This window comes from Brassica oleracea, chromosome C9, assembly GCF_000695525.1.
Source record: "Brassica oleracea var. oleracea cultivar TO1000 chromosome C9, BOL, whole genome shotgun sequence".
In the NCBI taxonomy this organism is placed as follows: Eukaryota; Viridiplantae; Streptophyta; class Magnoliopsida; order Brassicales; family Brassicaceae; genus Brassica; species Brassica oleracea.
In genome coordinates this window covers 27,610,455-27,611,099 of record NC_027756.1, presented here as the reverse complement: position 1 = coordinate 27,611,099, position 645 = coordinate 27,610,455, and the positions used below count along the sequence as shown (strand labels likewise).

The following is a 645-nucleotide window of genomic DNA, read 5'->3' as shown; positions in this document are numbered from 1 at the left end:
GGAACTTCGCTACTAACCGCTCCCCCATCAACCCTCCTCCTTGCACTCGGCAAGACTATGAGATCAAACCTGCACTGATAAGTCTGGTACAGAAGAGCACGTTCAGCGGTCTCACTACTGACATCCCGATGGACCACATCGAAGCCTTTGAGAGAATCTGCAATTTCTCTCGCTCTAACGGAGTGCCACCAGACTATGTCAAGTGCACGCTGTTCCCATTCTCTCTTGAAGGGAAAGCTTCTCACTGGCTCCAATCTCTGCCAACCGGCTCTCTTACCTCATGGGACCAGGTCCGATCAGCGTTCCTGAGCCACTTCCACACGAAGTCTAAAACTGCGGCTCTACGGCACAAGATCTCCAATTTCAAGCAGAAGTCTGATGAACCTTTTCATGAAGCTTGGGAGAGGTACAAGGAGTACCAGAGAGAGTGCCCGCACCATGGGTTTGACGATGACTATATATTGGAAGTGTTCTATGATGGAGTGAGCTATGAGTTTCGAAATACCCTTGATTCTTCGAGTAATGGAGATTTCATGACTCAAACCACACCTGGTGCGTTCGAGCTGATTGAGACCATGGCTTCAAGTTCACTAAACAAGAACAAGGAGCATGACCGCTCGAAGAGTGTGAACAGCATAGATGATC

General features: G+C 49.0%; 1 protein-coding gene across 1 annotated transcript in view; it reads left to right on the top strand.

Annotated features, from left to right (window-relative positions):
• Positions 1–128: 128 nt before the first annotated feature.
• LOC106314701 overlaps positions 129–645 on the top strand; it is a 5,411-nt gene continuing 4,894 nt past the window's right edge. The window contains exon 1 of the mRNA XM_013752532.1: positions 129–645. This exon is cut by the window's right edge and continues 228 nt beyond it. Within this exon, the coding sequence (XP_013607986.1) occupies positions 129–645 (517 nt within the window).